General features: G+C 37.0%; 3 protein-coding genes across 4 annotated transcripts; all 3 read left to right on the forward strand.

Moving 5' to 3' along the window:
• Positions 1-617: 617 nt before the first annotated feature.
• LOC135631110 (histidine-containing phosphotransfer protein 2-like) lies at positions 618-6,356 on the forward strand. 2 transcript variants are annotated; one of them, XM_065138530.1, is made up of 6 exons: positions 620-907; positions 1,528-1,658; positions 1,727-1,795; positions 3,853-3,924; positions 4,167-4,239; positions 6,070-6,356. In XM_065138530.1, exons 1-6 carry the CDS (start codon positions 848-850, stop codon positions 6,112-6,114), a joined length of 450 nt encoding a protein of 149 aa, XP_064994602.1. In that variant the 5' UTR covers positions 620-847; the 3' UTR covers positions 6,115-6,356. The 2 variants fall into 2 exon arrangements, with proteins under 2 accessions (XP_064994603.1, XP_064994602.1); XM_065138531.1 differs by lacking the exon at positions 3,853-3,924 and having other exon boundaries at positions 618-907.
• A 393-nt stretch (positions 6,357-6,749) lies between these two features.
• On the forward strand, positions 6,750-10,739 carry LOC135631981 (probable glycosyltransferase 2). Its single transcript, XM_065140189.1, has 2 exons — positions 6,750-8,222; positions 10,600-10,739. The coding sequence occupies exon 1, from the start codon at positions 6,809-6,811 to the stop codon at positions 8,177-8,179; it is 1,371 nt and encodes a 456-aa protein (XP_064996261.1). The 5' UTR covers positions 6,750-6,808; the 3' UTR covers positions 8,180-8,222; positions 10,600-10,739.
• A 2,503-nt stretch (positions 10,740-13,242) lies between these two features.
• On the forward strand, positions 13,243-16,482 carry LOC135631982 (uncharacterized). Its single transcript, XM_065140190.1, has 6 exons — positions 13,243-13,400; positions 13,477-13,589; positions 13,657-13,792; positions 13,888-13,955; positions 15,449-15,535; positions 15,951-16,482. Exons 1-6 carry the CDS (start codon positions 13,358-13,360, stop codon positions 16,029-16,031), a joined length of 528 nt encoding a protein of 175 aa, XP_064996262.1. The 5' UTR covers positions 13,243-13,357; the 3' UTR covers positions 16,032-16,482.
• Positions 16,483-17,372: the final 890 nt, after the last annotated feature.

The raw sequence follows: 17,372 nt of genomic DNA on the forward strand, positions 1-17,372 counted from the left end.
AGCGGAATCAGAGGGATTAAAAAGCTGTCAAACCAATAAGGGTTGTATTGCAGAAAGCAATCGATCGGGATCAAAAAGCTATCAAGCCAATTAGGGTTGTAGGTAGAAAGGCAATCGATTGGAATCTTCAATATGATAGGTGATTAAGAGCGGGATCAAAAGAATTAGGGTTGTATGCAGAAAGCAATCGACGGAGATCTTCAACGTCAAGACTAAATTCATGAAAATTTGGAGAGCTTTGAAAACAAAATAGTTCAAAGATGAATGATATGCGATGTTGGCAAAGATAAGAAAGAGATCAAAATATATGCTATATTATATTGTTTGATATGGAGGACTAAATGATTAAAATCAACTTTAATTCTTGGATTTCATGTGTGACGTTAACAATATTTAGCATTACTCACACTATAAAAGAAGAAAAGCTCCAACTGATTTTAATGAATATTCTCGTAAATCTGCCACGTCATCGATGGGGCCCAAGAACAAATTTGTCACAATAATTATCGAGTACTGTTAACAGACCGGTCTTTACCATTCTCCACTATTTGGTGGAGCCCCCACGACTACCAATGCCTACCAAATCTAAAAGCATCTTCTCATCCTCGTGTTGGTTGATGTAGGGCAACATTTTGTCAAAAAAGCAAGCAGTTGGTGGCATCAGAACCTTCCTTTTGTGAGCCCGCCACGCTCATTATCTTTTCCATACGCGCATCAATATCGCTCAATCTATTTCCATTGCCTTCTCTGACGATTCTTGCGTCCTCGATGCTCTCTTCCTCCTCCTCTCGCTAGGGTTGGTTGTACTCCCTACTCTTTCCTGTCTCAGTCGCCCCTTCTGTTGTCGATGTCTCTGATGGCGCTGAGGGAGCAGCTCAACGTGTTGGTGAATTCCATGTTCCTCGAGGTACTCAATCGCTTCGGTAACTTCGATCCCTTTTTCTTGTCGAGGGACAAATGGATTAAACAAAAAAAAAATCCTTTTTTGGTTGGCTTTTGTGTTTGTGATCGCTGATTTGTCGTAGTAGCGTCGTCTTTTCATCGTTAAGATCTCGTACAAGGGTTTTGTTTTACGACGGGTGTTTTAGGGGGTTTAACATAATATTTACATTTGTCCTTTTTCTGCATTTATTTTGCGATTTTTTTTTTGTTTTTTTTGTTTTTTGTGTGGTTGTAGTCGCTCTTCTGTCGTAAAGAACTCGTCTTTTCGTCGTTAAGATCTCTTATGAAGTTTTAGTTTCATGATCGATTTCAATCTGTTGTTTGAATTCTCTGAATCGAGATCTTGGTGTTCTTCTGGATCAATTTCTTGGTCTCCGCTATTTTAGATCCCCGAACTGACTTGAAGTTGACTTCCCTGTTTGATCAATTTGCTGCTCGTTGTTAAAGGCAAGGCCTTAATTTGGTAGATCGCGTTGCTCTTATGATTCGTGCTTTTACTGATGAATCTGCGAAGCAGATGGCGAATATCTATAATGGCATGGCTTGCGAGATCGCTCTAATTTGGTCAACCCTTGTGGCTTGCAGGGTTTGTTGGACCAACAGTTCCGACAGCTTCAGATGCTACAAGATGCAAGTAGTCCTGGTTTCGTTGCTGAGGTGATCACCTTGTTCTGCGAAGATTCGGAGAGGATGCTGACAGAGCTGACAAAACTGCTGTATGTTCTAGCAACACTGTTGTTCAAGCTTCATGTGTATCTTGATCAATCTGACCTATGTTGTGCAGGGATCAAGCTGTTGTTGATTATCAAAAGGTGGATGCTTACGTTCACCAACTGAAAGGAAGCAGTTCAAGGTGTTTGTACATTCTTTTTGCTCCTTTTTTCTAGTATGTTTCTTCAATTGCTTGCATTTCAAAATGATATTATTTTTCCCTGGAAATTTTCCCTTCTTCGGCCACTGACTTGTAATCATTCTACTGAATAATGACATGATAGACAGAAATATGTTGAGCAGTTGAAGAATAACCATAAAGCAAAATTTCTGTTGGATTTGCTAATTTGACATGCAATTTATTCAAAACCATGGTACAAAACACAATGAAACTTTTTGCCCATTATAACGTCCTTTTCTCTTTCTATTTATTATTAGTTTGTTCTGTGTATATTATTTGAAATTAGGTTTCTACAGTATGATTTCAGAAGTAGAGGTGTCTTCCCAATTAATGTTATGTAGTGTCATAAAATGATGCTGAGAACAGCAGCTACAAGTTACAACCAGGTCGTGATCTTTGAACTATTGTTCACTTCTTGCCAATAGGTTTGCAGTGGGTTTTGGCTAATGCGATACGGTATATGATGAAGCACAGTGCTAACTTGTTCTTGCTCTAATAAAGATCAGGCCCACGAACACCTTTGTATGTTTTGGATTATCAGTATGTGGCATACTATTCTTGTTCTACTAAAGATTATACAATTAAGATCTGTAGAAAATGAAGATTGAACTCGGGGAGTCTTGGCAGGAGTTTGAGAGATTTTCAGTGGGATACCCATTTTGTGTTTATAGACCCGATGATGCCTTTTCAGATTGAATGCAACCTCTCTTTGCACTTGTGGTGGTCACATTCAATTTTCCATTCTTGGAGAAGTTTAAAACTAACTATCAATTTGAAAGTTTTTTAATTCATTTATCACCTTGTCTATGATGGCAGAAAAAAATAATTCAATTATCTGACTATACACCAATTAATGCAAGTGTGCAATGTGCAATGTGGAATGTGCTAAGTACTTGCACACCAATTAGTGTGCCGTTACTGCCCAAATGGCTGTACATGTCAATTCTCCTCACATGGCATTTAAGCAAAAAACAATAGAAGGAAAATATCCTTAGTAGTAAAGTAGTCATTTTTTTCTTTCCAGTGTGGAACTAGAGTTTCCGTTGCACATATTTACACTGGCTCTTCATCTTCATGGCTTAAAGACAGAAGTATTGAAAGGCCCATTTAGGTAGTGCAAGAAACATTAACATAGAATTGGTTTTTAACCCTCTTTTTCAAGATGGTTTATTGAACTTGAAAAGCTTTCAGAGTCGCAAATTCATACAGATAGTCATAAAAAGAAAGCTTATTATTTGGGAATTGCATTAGAAACATTGCCTATTCCAAGCACTGATGGAAAACACATCTTGAACAAGTAGCTGAACAATTGTAATTTTGTGTCATTGTCATGTCCATTTTGGTCATGCTACTTTATAGCCCTCAAAGCATGTCAAATGCTTCAAAATAAATTGATAAAAAATGTACAATCAGTTTATTTCTATCATCTTATGTGTACAAACATTGGCAACATGTATATTTTGGACTTTTGATGTATTGCGATTGTAAACAACTTCTTAATATTATGGGTAAGCTTTTAAAGTTTTTCTATGAATGGCTATAAATAATGTGAGATTATGTTATGCATTTCATAGGCTACATAAACACTGATTATGGGCTGCCTAAATTGTGCAAAATATATCTTTGCATTTAAGGCTGTATCAATGGGCATATATATAACTAGTGTGTCCACATCCTTTTGTGTCCTACTTTTCTAAGATTTGCCAAGTATTCATGCTCATATTGTGTAGCGTCCATGTCCATGCTTTCTCTTTGGAAAACTTATCTTACAAACAGGTTTCCTTTAAATTAGCTTCTGATTTGCATTTTTGAATGCTAAGGTGGTTTACCTTGTTCTCTTCATGAATAACTCCAAGAAATGTCGAATTTTATTGCACTGCGATAAATCCTTGGAGCTCAGTGTATCTTTAATTGTATTTTAAAACAATTACTATATATAGAAAATCATTCGTGACTATTTGCTGCCTATTTTGAGAACCTCATCCAGTTTTTTCCTATACGGGTCTGTTGTTATGCAGTGTCGGTGCGCAAAATGTAAAATTGGCATGTATTCAGTTCAAGCAGTTTTGCGAGGAGAATAATAAAGAAGGGTTAGTCTTGTTGCTCAAGATATGCAATCACATAAATATATAAAAATTCTTTTTTCTCTTAAATTAAGTTATAAATGTCAAAAATCCTCATTTATCAAAAAAGAATGGAGCAATAATTAATGATTTGATTGCTTTAAGTTCAATCATTGTCTTTGTTACATCTATGATTTAAAGGCTTGGCATCTCATTCTGTGGCTCTTCTTTGACTTCTACCTATAATGAGAAAAGGATCTCTTTATCAGGTGTCTTAGTGCGTTGAACATGGTCAAACATCAATATTATTCTCTGCGGAGCAAATTTGACACTATGTTGCAGGTAATTCTTTTCTTGTTTGACTGAAAATGCTATGAAAATAGCATGGATGTTCCAGATTTAGTTAGTTATTGTTTATTACAACATCTACTCCTACCAGGCAATTGTATGGTGAATCATGTCGAGTGTGATATGCGATTTTTTCTCAAAACAATTGTTAGATTCTAGCAAGGAAAAACCATTTTTTTCAATCACTAAAAGTGAACATGCTGGAATTTTTGGTAGGCTCCTTTAATTTTATTATGCTAGGTAAAATAGACATACACTCTGATCTTATATGCTGGTTTTATTGTTGTTGGATTACAACAAGTTACTATATACCATGTTGATTGGTTTGGTGTGGACATGGTTTTAATTCATAAAGGCACTTCAATTTTTTGCCTTTTTGTTGTCAAATTTCCATGCAGATTATCCTGTCAAAAGGTTGAATAAAATAGGATGTCTTTGTAGCAACTCTTTTATATCACCTTCTCTACAGGCACATCTAATTAAGTTTCAAGGATTCAAAAACTGATTTTCAAATTGCAAATTGTTATTTAAATCTTTGAATATCGAGAAACAGTTTTTCCCACTTGAAAAGCGACCTTGAATTGAATGACCTTGGCTATCCTCTAGCTTTTAAATTTTTGTTGGGAAATTATAGGATATATCTTCTCAATCAGACCCATTGGTGGGAGTTTAGTGGACTGGACTGTCCTTTATGTCAATCAGACCCCTTTCGCTTAAGGGTTTTACTTCCGTTTGTCCTCTGTACTCAGTGGGTTTGATTTAGTTCAGTCTCAAGATTTTGTTCATATGCATTTCTATTTTCTAGTAGATAATGTCAGATGAAATACATTTTGGTGATTCGTTCTTTTTTATCATGAGATTCATTCTGAAGTTTCCATTGGTATGCTTTTATGTTTTATAAGACATAACGGCATATGAAGACTCGGGTGGAAGTTCTGCTTGCTTATTCCTTTCAGATATGAAAGTCATACATAACAGAATTTTTCACTTACCTTTTGCTGCTTGTAGCTTCACATTCGTTGGATCTGACTATTTCAAAATCTATCTGATAGTGATAAAGTCTACATGGTTATAGTTCATTTACTACACATATGCCAACATCTACTTGAACAAACTACATGATTAAATAATTGAATTAACATTATAGAGATTGCTACCATCTCTTGTTTGTGTGAGCTGTTTGCCATTTTACATAGGAGTAGGTCACTTCCCCTTACTTGAAAGTAAATCATCATAGGTATATTCTTAATTGTGATGATACTTACATTTGAGGGTTTTTGTTTCATTGTTTTGGCATGCCACTTGCTTTTGTCTAGTGATCATGAAATGGTAGCAATCCATAATTGGATTGCTATTAGGGTGGGTCTTGTAGTTGCCATCTTGCTGTCATTCCTTGTATGGGCTCCCATTTCACCACCAAGCTTGATTGAGGCAATGACAAGGTCTTTCTCATAATACAAAGTGGTATCATGAGTTCGCAATCTCAATGAGCCCATCACTAGAATGTTCAAATGAAGCACAGTTGTTGGTTTCTCATCGGTGTTCACTAGATTTCTTTGAGGACATCCCCTTGTGTCAGATAAGGGAATGACCATGACATGTTCATCTGAGTTAACTTGGTTTTATAGCTGCTCTTTTTTTTTGAAATTAGTGCTGCACAAACAAAGCTGCAAAGCCGTAGCAGCATGTTTCATATCGTCAAACCACAGTTGATCCAACACCCCCTTAGATTGTTTGAATTTCCGTCGCAATTAGAATTCGACATAATGCTAATGCATAACCATTCATGAACCCATAAACTAACTTGTGTCTATTCTTATGCAGCTTGAGCAGAGGATCCAAGCATATGGCAGCGAACAACAAAATTAGAAAAAAAGCGGCACACACGATATCATATCATCTGCACTTCGTGTTCCTGTAAATTGTTCTGTTTGACTTCACACATTGGGTTCAAAACATATCTCTGAGACCAATTGGGAACTTGGTAGGTTAGTGATGTTAACAAGTCTCATGCATGTCACTGGGAATGTAGAACCTCTTCAATCTTTGTGGAGGACTGACGTTGATAACTGATTCAAACTTGATATTAAACATCAATAACTTTAACCCGACTTATTTGTTATCGGGTTGGTCCGATACGACCTGATTAACCCCATTTATTGTCATTGCTTGTTGTTGATTAAGCTCAATGATGAATGAGACTTGTTGGGTATGAAACAGATCAAATTTCAAGAATAATTTGACCTATCAAGGTGTGGGTCATATCGGATCAAATGGGTATCCAAACCCGAGTCTGATAGATGGTAAACGGGTCAGGCTGATCCATCCATTTGCAATACAAACCCGTCTTGTCATGTTATATATATATATATATATATATATATATATATATATATATATATATATATATATATATATAACATGACAAGACGGGTTTGTATTGCAAATGGATGGATCAGCCTGACCCGTTTACCCCGTATATATATATATATATATATATATATATATAAAAGGCTTCCGACAAAGCCGACTACTCAACCGAACCGATCCGAAGAGTCCCGTGATGGGCCAGGAGGCTACCGGCTACAAGACGCCGCCGGAGAGGGACCGCCTCGACGCCGCCCGCACCCGCGCCCCCCGCCGCCGCCAGATCCGCAAGACCTTCAACAACCTCAAGATCACCGTCCTCTGCGGCGTCGTGACCATCCTCGTCCTCCGTGGCACTATCGGCATCGGCAGCCTTGCCGGCGCTGGCGGCGAGGCCGACGACCAGAAGGTCGTCGAGGACATCGACCGCATCCTCCGCGAGATCCGATCCGACTCTGACCCTGACGACGACGACAAGATCCCTTTCGGCTTCAACTCCACCGCCGCCGCCCTCAACTACACCTCAGCCTCCGTTCTCGCCGCTGCCGCGAACTACACCCTCGGCCCCAGAATCTCCGACTGGGACGAGCAGCGGCGGCGGTGGTTGGGCGAGAACCCGGGGTTCCCGAGCCGGACCTTCGGCTTGAAGCCGCGGATTCTCCTCGTCACGGGATCCCCTCCCAACCCCTGCGACAACCCAATTGGCGACCACTACCTTCTGAAGGGCACCAAGAACAAGATCGATTACTGCCGCCTTCATGGGATTGAGATCGTCTACAACATGGCGCACCTCGACCGGGAACTCGCCGGGTACTGGGCGAAGCTTCCGCTGATCCGGCGGCTAATGCTGTCGCACCCGGAGGTGGAGTGGATCTGGTGGATGGACAGCGATGCGCTCTTCACGGACATGGCCTTCGAGATCCCTCTCGACCGTTACGCCGCGCACAACCTCGTCGTCCATGGCTACCCGGATCTCATTTTCGAGAAGCATTCCTGGATCGGCCTCAACACCGGCAGCTTCCTGCTGCGGAATTGCCAGTGGAGCCTTGATTTGCTTGATGCGTGGGCGCCGATGGGGCCCAAAGGCCCCATTCGCGACGAGGCTGGCAAGATACTGACGGCGAACCTGCAGGGCCGGCCGGCGTTCGAGGCGGATGATCAGTCGGCGCTCATATATTTGGTCTTGTCTCAGCAAGATCGCTGGGGCGACAAGATCTACATTGAGAACTCGTATTATCTGCATGGATACTGGGCTGGGTTAGTGGACAGGTATGAGGAGATGATGGATAAGCATCATCCTGGTTTGGGGGATGAGAGGTGGCCTTTCGTCACCCACTTTGTGGGTTGCAAACCATGTGGTAGCTATGGGGATTATCCTGTGGAGCGCTGCTTAAGCAGCATGGAGAGAGCTTTCAATTTTGCCGATAACCAGGTCCTCAGGATGTATGGATTTGCTCATGGAAAACTGTCTAGTCCTAAGATTAAGAGGACCAGGAAGCAAACAGCAAAGCCACTGGAGTTCTTGGATCATCTTAATCTTGAAGCCAGGATAGAAACCAGAGGATGAGCGAGGCCATTATCTACACAAGCATCGTTCTCAGAAATCTCAGGTCTGCGGTGCCTTTTTGTTGCTTCGTTTGATAATATTTTGCTTTATTGTAGTGCAAACTTGAGCCTCTGGTTAAGTCACTACATCTGAAGGTAAAATTGAAGATCTTTGGGTTTCAGTTTATTTAGGGTATTTTATCTGGGAAGGAACATGGAATGGAAGGAAAAAAATTCTTTTGTAAACACCTTAAATGTTTTCTCATACATTTTTTGTAATGATGATGAAAAACTGTTTCAGTGACTATCTTTTCCTTACATGATTGCTATTTAAGATTGTGTAACTCATTTTTCTTTTGTTCTCTGTGTCAGTTACAGATGACACCGAAACACTTGTGGATGATCACATGAGAAATATACAAGAAGTAAAGGAAACCCTTTAAAAAAGAATCTATTCATGAAAAAAAGATGATTTACTTATCTGCCATGCTAATATTGCAGTACAATCTTAACACAATCTTGGTTTCTAGAGTCTATAAAATAATGATAGCTCTTTTAGCATGACTGATTTCAAAAAGGAAATCAACTTTGACACCAAGAAGTTAATCCTTATGTACACCTTTGAGGTGAACTTTATCTTTTGTCCTCTTTTCATGAGCCTGGACTTCTTTTCTGGAATATTATGTGAAAGATGCTAATCTTTTTATCTTTCTTCTCAAGGTTTTTTTGGTTCTCTAAAAGACTTTAGTTTCCTTCATGTATGTTCACTATGTGTCTACATTTAAGAGAGAGATTTAATATTGTCCACTGGTTACTCTACCTCTCTCTGTTTGGTAATACTCGAGTCTTGAAGAATCCAACTTGTGGACAAAGACTTGTTGTTTGGAGTTCTTGGATTTACCTTGTCATTATCTGATCAAATATGCCTACGTTCAATAATTTGGATAGAACAGGATTTTAATTAGATGGTCCAAAATACTTTGACCAGATTCACTAATGGTGGCACTTATAAGCTAGACCAATCTAATCTAAGCTTGTCTTGTGACTATATAACATGATATTACATACTCATAAATTGTTGGAGTTCCATTTGTTCTCGCCAAGTCCTAATATATATGATTGCCTTACTAGTTCAAGCATCAAGTAATTTAGATTATAGGACAATATCTATGGAGTACTATATTACTTGTAAATACTAGTAGAAGGTCTAAAAATAAGCTAAGTGCATGCAATAAATCACCCACCCAGTATTTAGTGATAGGCTGTTAAATTATTGCATATTTTGATAAAAGCACAGCAGGAAAGGTTTATTTTAGACTGATAAGAGTGACAGTGAATGAAAACTCAAGAGAATGCCTGAGAGTTTCGATCAACAGTGACTGAGGACATGTGCAACTTCAGAATATATGTATTTAATCAGTGATATTGTTTTTATGTAACATTACCAGCAAGGAAGATACTAGAATGGCACCTGCATGGTTCCATGTATGCTATGATGATGTTCCAAATAATATGGCCTTTTATTTTTGAGTCTCATGTTCAAATCTGCATTTCATACATGGTCTGAGGAGAACTATCAAACTGAAAAAATTCTTTTATTGCTTTTTAATATAATCATTAAAAGAATGCATGAGATGCATAGCTTGGTGCACGAGGCTCCTTGGCCCCCATATCCGCGCTGGTACCTGATGTTAGTTTCTATACCTGGAAGTATTTCAAGCAAATTTGTGGCAAGTGCTAGTTTCCTTGGATGTCAACTGTGGGCCTGTGGCTGCTGTAGAGAAGCTATGTGGCAATAGGCTTTTCCTCCTCTGGAGGGAATGCTTGACAAATCCTGCATTAAGATTTCTTTGTCTCTACTGCAGGAAGTATGAAATTACATCTAAATAAAACTTCTAAGCAGATGCTATTTTTAGAAAGCTACCTACCAACTTAATTAACCTGTTAATCAGAGGTGATAGATGCTTTAGGAACAAATCAAGAAAGCAGTGATAATAACTAGAATTACACTGATATTGAGAAGCATGGTAATGAAGTAGCAACATTAGCATCATCAGCAAGGAAAACAGCCAGAAGTCTCTTTTACTAAATGCTCCAGGTGCTGTGGTTCAAAATGGTTTAAAATTGATATCTGTTATATCTAATATATAATTACCAAGCATATAGTGTAATCTTTAAATATTTTGCAGAACTCAGGAAATGTTAGTGCTGTTTATTTTGCTGAGGTATGCTGCTGCAGATGCTTGTTTGTGTTTAAAGCCATGAATATTAGATTCTCAGTAAAATAAATATTGAAGTGCAAAGGCTCAGAGAAAATTTTGTATATGCTGGTTCATATAACTAATGATCTTGTGCTAATTAAGAGAGGATTCTTCCATTTTTTATATTGAAGGACTGTGCTCGTTTTGATCTACATATCTGCTGACTCTAGTGAGCTTTCAGGAACTCATAACAATGAATTCTATGTTCATTGTTGATGCTTCATCTGAAACTCTTCCATTTGTTATTTGATGACATGCATCTTTGGCCTTTGTTAGTGATATTCTAGACTGAAGTAGATCAAAAGCCAATTACAGAAATTTCGGAGAAAGAGGTCAGCTCTTCTGCAACTTTATGTACATTTTTTTATTCTTTCTCGTTGGTTCTGTGACAAAATGACTGGCAACTCTTACATCTTTAAGATACTTCTTGCTCAGTTCATTTACATAGTAGATAGATCATTATCTAGAACTTTGTCAGTACTGGTATTCCATCCTAATTTATTGTTCCAGCATGTCCAAGAGATTATACTGTGAATTTGGAAATAAATTGGTAGGATGAATTGATGAATTTCAAATGTTTTCATGATTATTATTTTTTTTAATTTTTTGCGAGTACTAGTTTATGATAAAAAAATTGGTATACATGCTATGAATTCCTTGGATTTGAAGTTAAAGCTGACTAATTGCATCAAGACAGTCCAGGTACAAAATGTAGCCATAAAACCAAAGCATGTCATTTGTGGTGGTAATGACCGTGCACCCTACAGGAGTTCAAAGTTTAAACCACTTTCCAGGAAGCATTATGTGCAGCTTGACACCATAATTTTGTCAGTATTTGCTTGTATCGCAATAGTGTTACAGGTTTGATGTTGTCCAATTCATGCCTGTATGTTCTTTGCTGCAGAGATCCTCCATGCTGCTGAATACCTGCTTTTGGTGGAAGGTGGAGTATCAGCCTCTAACTGGAATTTGTTCTAGTTCGAAAAGGTGACTGAGGAACACTGTCTGATGATTTCTTTAGAAGCAGATTCAGCCCCGTCATCATTTAATCTAAGATTTATTGAACATTTCAAGATCTCCTATTGCATCAAATGGCTCATGCTTCAACTATCAATTCGCTATATGCTTGGTTCTCCATCTTGCAGTCCCAACATCCATCTCATCTGCTTAGCAGAATACTGCAACTTGCTTGGGAAACAAATGGTAGATTTATAAATATATCAACTTCATGTTTAGAGCACAGTTTTGTTGTAAATTAACTAAATAAAACGTTAGCAATTTTGAATGGAGCTCAACAAACACTGACCATTTGCCCACCGGCATGCTGTTAACCAGGACTAGAAGAGGCTCAACTCATACAGATCAGGTGTAGTGCAGGCAATCAAGTTCAAACTGTTCTCGTAAGTGGAAGTTCAAACTCAGTATTGTGCTTGATCCTATTTACCTAAACTTAGTAGTGATATTAAACTTGTTTTTGGCTATATTTATCGTATCTTTTAATGATTAAAACGAGTTCATATATGTGCAAGTTAGGCAATCCAGTTGGTTCTTGGAACCATTGTTTTTTTAGGCTTGTGAGCTCACTGCAGTTCCACAAGTGTCCTTTTTGTTCTATCAGGTACACTTATGCCTGTCATGCTGCTGTTTCAGGAGCTTCTTTGCCCACACATCTTAAGGTAAAATTCTCACTATTGTTCTAAATTAGTCCTCAGTTTTAAGTTTTCCTTGCAGAGAACTCCCCCTTTTTAATAATGTAATAGTTAATTTTTCTTTCTTAATTAGTTTCTTCAAATAAATCGCCTTAATTCATAAGCAGGTATTTAGTAGACTGGTTTAAAAAATATTGTATTCAATGAATTCTAGAAGAGTTAGCCTAACTAGTAAATATTTTGTCAGATCATCACAAAATTTTAGTGTCAAGACTTGTTTTACAAAAAAAACGTTATTAATAGATTAAATCAAATAATAATTGTGATGACAGTGATGTGCCAAACAGCAAATAACATTATTACAAGTAGAGTTTGCGAGGGCTAGCTTATTAATGCATCAACTGCATATGAAATGTAGCTTTGCGCGTATATTTTTATTGATACGAATTGTTTATATTTTAGTGTCAAAATAGTATCCAATTATCGTAAAATTTATTTCAATCTTATTTTACCCTCAAATTATCACTCAAAACTTGTGTGTTTTGATTGATTTCTTGATCAATTATACTTTTCGCATTAATTACATTGTCTCATTTTTCCCCGTTGAAAATTTTTAAGATTTAATTTAGTAATAATAGTAACTATGAAATTATAGAATATTAAGGTACTATCGGTTCAATTAGAGGAAAAACTGAAAGAAAATAATATGTATTACTTTTAAGGATATTTTTATCATTTAAAAATGAGGTACTCTTGTTAAAAAAAATTTCAAGATACTCTATAGGAAAAAAAAAATGGAAACTTAAAGTTATGCAAGGAATTCGGATATATATATATATATATATATATATATATATATATATATATATATATATATATATATATATATATATATATATATATATATATATATATATATATATATATCACAACGCTAGAGTTACTTTAAGGTTTTTATTTTTTATATTTTATTACTTCAAATATGTTAAAATGAATCACTTCATAGGGTGGTTAACCTCACTTCGTTTATGGATATTAACACAATATATAGAGGGATAAGCATGCTATATAAGAATTTATAGGGGTGAATGCGTTATTGTCAAACTTTACAAGGATGAATATGTAAAAGTTCTTAAATTCTTCCCCTCGTGAACTGTCCAATTCACCATTTTGCCACCTCATCAAGTCACTCGGCTGCTCCAATCGCCCGCCACATCAACGCCCCCCCTTTCCGCTGTTAAAGTCTCTGCTTCCGCTCTCCGGATCGACCTCGTCTCCGCAATCGCATCCATGGCGGAAACGGAACCCTTCTCTGTCCTTTTCGTTTGCCTCGGTACTCTCTCCCGATTCCCTAAATCGATGTCTTATTCTGGTAGCTGCGACTTCTCACTCGGCTGATCTCTTGTCAGGGAATATCTGCCGCAGCCCCGCCGCGGAGGCCGTGTTCACGGATCTCGTGCGGAAGAGGGGAGCGGAGTCCAAGTTCAAGATCGACTCAGCCGGCACCATCGGTTTCCATGAGGTAGTTTTTCATCTGCAAAACGAGATTTTTCCTTTTGTTCTTTAAAGTGTGTATTGTATCGTGCAAGGGTAATCCTGCGGACCCACGGATGAGGGCCGCTGCGAAGAGGCGTGGGATCGATGTCACCTCGATATCGAGGCCGATAAGACCCTCGGACTTCAGGGAATTTGATCTCATATTGGCCATGGACAAGCGAAATAGAGGTGCGTCGTGCGTTTGTCTTCTAATTGTTATAGTACAGAAGTCCGAGTTCTGGTAGCTTGATGGTTCGTGAACTGATTCATTACCAATGTTTTAGAGGACATATTGAGTGCTTATGGGAGATGGAGATCTAAGGAACCTCTACCAGAAGATGCTTCCAACAAGGTTAGTTTCATCTTACTTTTCTCATTCTGTGCATTTGATGTTCCTTGTTCTCTCTTTCTTTAATATGGTAGTCAGTACAGTTCGCATACTGTGAACGTTAATTTTGAAAAGCCAAATTATAAGGTGGTCTCATGTCCCAGAAGAATTTTTACTTTTTTTCTTATAGTCAACCTTTCCATTCTGTTTGAACCAAATGAATATTTCTTGTTCTTTTTTCCCATATTAGAAGTAATCTCGCCTTTTGCTCTTCACTTTCTTCTACGAAGAGTTGGAATGGCGTGTTTGGGTTTATTGTGTGTTGCCTGAACTGATTACGCAACCATCACTGCAAGTTCTTTAATAACAAAAGAATCTCATAGTTCTATAAGCTGGAGGCATAATGTAAACCAGATAGTTTATGGCCTTGACTTTTGTGTAAAGGATAAGAGCAAAATTATATTTTAAGAGAATCATATTAAGAAATTTAATAGCTTTTTCATGCTCTCTGTAACTGACATGCTTATAACCATGAAGTAGTTACAAAATAATGCAATTTCTTTTATCTCCTAAAGTTTGTCCCACTGCTCTCCCCAACCTTTGTGTAGAAACAAAAAATTCTAAAAATAAAATTTTCTGGCACCATCTAAAATGGTATTATTGGTGGTGTCACTTTCCTTGATTTTTCTTGTTTGTATAATCAAATGATAATATGTTCCATATCTTGATTTTTCTTGTTTGTATAATCAAATGCTAATATGTTCCATATCTGAAATGCTGTAAACGCCTACTACGTCTGTCACTTTAGTGCCTTGGCTCAAAACTTGAGCTAGCATTATTAGAGTTTCTTCCTTTACCTCTTTTGTCTCTATGCACAGGGACTTTCTGCTGTACGTTATTATTAACATGTCATTGTGAGCCATGGCTATGGTTTCCAATGACAATATTATTTTTAATTTATTAAAAAATATTTTATTACAAACCAATCAATAATAATTGGTTCATGAAAAAGTTATAGACAAACTTGCATCTTATTATATTATCCAAATCCATTAACTCTTATGATTCTTAGAATATGATTGGATAGTAGAAAATTTTTCGCAAAGAAATTGAATCTTATAATGTATATGCAATGACGATTAGTAAAAAAATTGATACGTACAAAGCTTCCTTAAGATTGATCTTCGTGGATATAATCTTGACCATTTGAAGTCATTCTGTGTATGAGGCTTTGTTTCTAGTCAAAATCTTCGTGCCGGTTGATTCCTCTACTCGTATGACTTAAGACAACCCTCTGAAGTAGCATTTATAAATTATACTAGTTGAGAACTTTAGGATTAGGAGTCCTTTCTGAAGATAAGTCTTTTTTCTTTTAGGACTCCTTAATGCATTTTTATGATTAAGTCTTTTATAAGACAATTACTTTTAGGTCCATAAGTACAAAGATGGAGCACTGAAAATTGGTATACTTGTTTGTTTATTTTTGTGATTTTTTGTCTTTTTCTTTTATTTTTCAGGTTAAGCTCATGTGCTCCTTTTGTAAAAAACACAATGAAGCGGAAGTTCCAGATCCTTATTATGGAGGCCCACAAGGTTTTGAAAAGGTAATTAAGAAGAATTGCTGCTGAATCAATGTTTATAAACATCACTTTTGGGTCAATATTTGTAATTTCATATTTAAAAAAATTATTATTAAATGTCATTAAACTCTATGGCTGATTTTAATTGGAAATAGGATACATAAATGCTTCCCCTTGCTTCTTCTTCATCCATGGCTCATTATTATGAGCAGTCCAAATATGGTATGGTATTACATCGAGCAGTTTTTTTAATACAAGATAAGTCTCAACTATCCAAGGTGTATAATTATGAGCAATCCAGATACAGTCTTATGCCAAGGTTTTTTCTTTTTTTTTTTTAATTTTTGGGTAGGAATTAAGTCTCAACTCTCCATTCTTTATCATATAACTGATCAACAAATTTGTAAACCACTTGTGCTCTACATTATGTTTTATTCAGGTGCTAGATCTGCTGGAAGATGCCTGTGAATCATTATTTGACAGCATCATGGCAGAGAAGAGTCAAACATCAGTATCATAGTTCCTTGAGGCAGAGCGATAAGGAGAGTCACTGCTCATATTAAACAACTCGTGGCCTTTATGGGTGATCTCGTTTATTTTCTGGATATTGTGATAAGCGATTCATATTTTGCTTATTGATTGCGATTCTTCAAAGTAGCAGATAAGATATTTGTTAAGCCACTTGATTTTCCGATGGTGAAGTGTTGAAACAAATCACTGGTAGATAAAAGTTGTTCCTAAGAGTTCTCCGTAAACGACACATGGATTAATGTATTGTCTTTTGTTTGGAATATTTCAGATAATGTTGTAGAAACAGTACTTATTTCTAGGTTGCTATGGTTTGCACCTGTTGGCATGTAAACCAAGAATGGCTTCTAGCTATTATCTTCTATGTGCACCGGCCAAATATTGCATCTATTGATGGATTTAAACATTTTGGAAATTTGAACATTATGGATTTTCTGTTCTTACTATGTTTCTATAATCTCTCTCTTTTCTTTTCCTCCTAACTTATAGTCTGTTCCATATGAACTATATGTGGAAAATGTGCAAACTCGTCTCTTTTATAATACTATTGAATCTAGTTGTCACAGAAATTGATGATGGTTGCTATCGATGGAGAAGATGAAAGGAAGTCCATGTTCACTGGCGTTCTATTCAAATGTCCATTTGTTTCTATCCTTCCGAATGCTGCTAGGTAAGGAAAAAACTCCAATTTTATGCAAGCATCAGAAGCAGATAGCTGTTTTCCCAAAGAGTAGATGATTATTGGTTTCCATTTCAACTATTCTCTATATTTTGGATTGAATGAACTAATTTTTACAGGAGAAATGTATCTGATTTCTGAATATAAAATTCAAATATTTTTGGAAATCTGATGAACAACAGGTGGTGACTTTCTTACTTTCTAATTGATGTGAGACTATATTTTACATTAAAGGTGATTAATGATGCATCTACCTCAGGGATTCATTTCATGCACATAGGATAAGCCGGCCTATGCGATGGAGTACGAAGACAAAGTGGGCTCTTTATTTTTCTTCGGCGAATGAGACAAAAAATTGGATCTTGAAAGCTTCTTCATCCTATATATCAGAATATAAGTTTCGAGCAATACAAAAATGCTATTTAAATTGGTGGCATTCAAAAGGGTCACTGATCCCCACATCACATCAATCTTGATATAAAAACAAATAGAATAGAATATAATGCTTGAACATTGGGATTTCAGAACTTGGTTGTGCTTTGTTTGCGTGCGGCGGAGTTGAGATATACAAGTGTTCATTCTGGTTTGGAGGCTTCCATCCATGAAGAATCTATATGATAACTATTTAATGTAAGTAAATTGATGCCTTGTCAA

This window comes from Musa acuminata, chromosome BXJ3-2, assembly GCF_036884655.1.
Source record: "Musa acuminata AAA Group cultivar baxijiao chromosome BXJ3-2, Cavendish_Baxijiao_AAA, whole genome shotgun sequence".
Lineage (NCBI taxonomy): Eukaryota > Viridiplantae > Streptophyta > Magnoliopsida > Zingiberales > Musaceae > Musa > Musa acuminata.

Bases quoted from the DNA above. Each gene is read 5' to 3' on its own strand.
- LOC135631110 (XM_065138530.1), top strand. From the start codon at position 848: ATGTCTCTGATGGCGCTGAGGGAGCAGCTCAACGTGTTGGTGAATTCC. The intron at 908-1,527 runs GTACTCAATCGC...TGTGGCTTGCAG, and splicing joins TGAATTCCATGTTCCTCGAG to GGTTTGTTGGACCAACAGTT. The intron at 4,240-6,069 runs GTAATTCTTTTC...ATTCTTATGCAG, and splicing joins AATTTGACACTATGTTGCAG to CTTGAGCAGAGGATCCAAGC.
- LOC135631981 (XM_065140189.1), top strand. From the start codon at position 6,809: ATGGGCCAGGAGGCTACCGGCTACAAGACGCCGCCGGAGAGGGACCGC.
- LOC135631982 (XM_065140190.1), top strand. From the start codon at position 13,358: ATGGCGGAAACGGAACCCTTCTCTGTCCTTTTCGTTTGCCTCG. The intron at 13,401-13,476 runs GTACTCTCTCCC...ATCTCTTGTCAG, and splicing joins TGTCCTTTTCGTTTGCCTCG to GGAATATCTGCCGCAGCCCC. The intron at 15,536-15,950 runs GTAATTAAGAAG...TGTTTTATTCAG, and splicing joins GCCCACAAGGTTTTGAAAAG to GTGCTAGATCTGCTGGAAGA.